The sequence below is a fragment of the Fusarium vanettenii genome (assembly GCF_000151355.1).
Source record: "Fusarium vanettenii 77-13-4 chromosome 1 genomic scaffold NECHAsca_1_chr1_3_0, whole genome shotgun sequence".
NCBI classification, from domain to species: Eukaryota; Fungi; Ascomycota; class Sordariomycetes; order Hypocreales; family Nectriaceae; genus Fusarium; species Fusarium vanettenii.
In genome coordinates, this window is record NW_003315881.1 from 4364286 (window position 1) to 4367097 (window position 2812).

At 53.0% G+C, this 2812-nt stretch overlaps 1 protein-coding gene across 1 annotated transcript; it reads left to right on the forward strand.

The window, feature by feature from the left end:
• Nucleotides 1-888: 888 nt before the first annotated feature.
• Nucleotides 889-1973, forward strand: NECHADRAFT_75622 (uncharacterized protein; the record flags this gene model as incomplete). The annotated part of the gene is made up of 2 exons (XM_003053909.1): nucleotides 889-1231; nucleotides 1282-1973. The coding sequence occupies 2 exons, from the start codon at nucleotides 889-891 to the stop codon at nucleotides 1971-1973; spliced, it is 1035 nt and encodes a 344-aa protein (XP_003053955.1).
• Nucleotides 1974-2812: the final 839 nt, after the last annotated feature.

Genomic DNA, 2812 nt, shown 5'->3' on the forward strand with positions numbered 1-2812 from the left:
CTCAACCCTGGTTACCAAAAGGGACTCGCCTGCTGCCCGCTACTGCTGGAAGGGACCTCTGAACGGGCCTAGGCCTTTGCTACTCCAATGACGGTGGTGCCCCGGCGTCCCGGGCGTCCAAGGCTTAGCTCGGGGGCCGGGGGACCCGGACACTTGACACTCAGGCCATGACCCGACCGACCCAGACCAAGACACGGGACACGAGTTATCACACACCGCCGATGCAAGCACTTTGCAGTAGTATCACATTCACTGCCCTGCTAGTCTGTCCAGAGTCTGTCTCGAGTGAATGCAGGGACTCAGGAACAAGTCATACATCGCGGCATTAAGCAGCCGAAGCTGGTTAATTCTGCATCCAAGCTCTGGGCATGATTTCTTGTTGGGAAATAAACCCATGCTTAGCGACGTCTTGACAACGCAATTGATCAGCAATATGCGTGAATGCTACCCTACGACGAATGTTGGATCGCCGATGCATGTCGATAAGATCTATGCTACCACTGTAGCAATGCCCTACGTGTTCGAAATGTTCTTTTCTGAACGGGAGTGATAGAGACAGTCTTCTAGCTTTCTACAGCTTCCAGTCTCCAAGAATCACAGACTGGACGGACAATGATTCCTAGACCTTGGTGTTCTCGAAGATATGGATGCTTCACACAACCCCGTTGCTAACTTATCCACCTTTCTCACCGCCCCACACTTCCCTTTGTCTAGGTTCAGCCAGCTGCTTCCAGACTCTTCAGACCGCGCAAACACAGGAATTATTCCTGTAAAGCCTCGGCATCGGTGGTTCCGCAATCTAGGCACGTTCAGAATCAATACGAGGAGTACGCGTCCATCTCTTGATACCGACAGCTAGCGCAACGGTACCAATCACGAGCCATAACCATGGTTCTTGTTGATTATTCTTCCTCCGACTCTGCGGACGAGGACTCCGGGCCCGACTCTCGCCGTATCAAGCGCCGGAAGTGTGCTGATGGCACGGCGGCCCACTCCTCCCGAACCTCGGACACCACAAGGACTCCGAGTAATCCAACTGCCGATGCCGGCGCTCGGCTTCAACTCAAGGATGTCGAAGCTTCATCCATGCCCCCGTTGCCCGACACCTTTCATGATCTATATGCTTCTACCGTTCGCCAGAGCGTCGTGGATGACCCAAGCCTCCATCAGGGACGGAAACGCCAAGTTCCCCATGTGGTTGGAAACTGGCCGAGTCATCTCTACGTTGAGTGTAAGTATCAAGGCTTTTAGGCCGTCATGTGCATAATTGATATCGTCTAGGGCATCCTTCTACTACACAGCATGCCCTCTTAACGGAACTGTTAGCCGACATTGAGAAGCAGGCATCGGGTGAGATTGAGCTCCTCAACTTCTTGACTAGCGACCTCGGATCTCCTCTGCCACTGCACATCAGCCTGTCGCGTCCCTTGTCTCTCAGTACGGGCAACAAGGACGAGTTTCTGGACAGGATCACGCAAACATTCACCAGCAGCGGCATTGCTCCATTCATCGTTAGGCCTCGAGGACTTGCCTGGTATAGGTCACCCGACTCGGATCGCACATTTCTTATTCTTCGCGTTGCTAGCAATGTGAGTAAGGCAGGATCCGACAGCGAAGAGGCTGTACGAACTCCAAACCCGGAGCTCACGGCTCTCCTGGCAAAGAGCAACACCGTCGCGACCCAGTTCGGCCAGCCGACTCTGTACCAGCGCAATACAAATGACGTGGATACAAGAGATGCCGTGGGCACTGCCTTTCACATATCCATCGGATGGACATTTCATCTTCCCGGGGACGAATTATCCCTCGAAACGTTGGGGTTATTTAAGCAGAGCAAGTTTGCTGGCATTCGGGGCTGGGAGATTAACGTCACAGGCATCAAGGCCAAGATTGGAAACGTTGTCAACCATATTGCGTTGAAGGAGTCCGGGCGAGGTACTGCTCCACCGTTGGGCTCTGTACCATTCATATAGTCACGATGATGACGAATGTCAACTCATTTCATTCGATAATGAGTGATTCAGGGCAGCTCTCATCATGCACGGTCTCTGGAAGTCTCCGAGCTCATACATGTCATCACCTCGGCTCGGATTGACATGCATTTACCCCAATGACGCCTGCTAGGACCAGGCAGCCTTACAACCTTCAGGGTCTAACAAGGAACCAGCTCATTGTTGGAGCCGAGACTCAACTCAGGGTCCATAATTTCATTCCAGCCGACCGAGTGGTGTACAAGCCTACCAGACCCGTGGATGACCGAAGGGATTTGTCTCGGGATGGAGAGCTTCGGTTATCGTTCGAGAAGAAGATGGGTCCTGGGTTGCCACAGGCTACCGAGAGACTGCAGGGGAGCAGGGCGGAGTTGACCGAGTTCATTCGGGAACAAAAAAGCAGAGATGCATCAGTTGACAGAAATGCAATTCGGGTTTCTGTGGGTTATCATGAGGGGCCGGGCAGCGCCGCGAGAAGCCAGGCAGATCCAGGCACGACCAGGCTCAGCTTTGGGGGTTGGGAAAAAAGAAAAAAACAGGGCCAGACAAAAAAGAAAGGGCAAATCGAACGAGGAGGATCCTTGCCCGAGGGCTTGCAGGTTGAAATGAAAGGCAGTGACATCATTTCTGGTTCATGACGTGATGTGTGCTTCTGTGCGGGATCAAGTCGGAAAGATGGGAGTGCGAAATGCAAAAGTCCTGGCTTGATTTGTATTACCCATGTTGTCCTCCACGGTAGTGAAGCTATCACTGACGTCTCATGGCAGGGGAGGGATTTGAGATGTGACGATGTGGGTGCCACGTGCTGGGGTTTCAGCGAT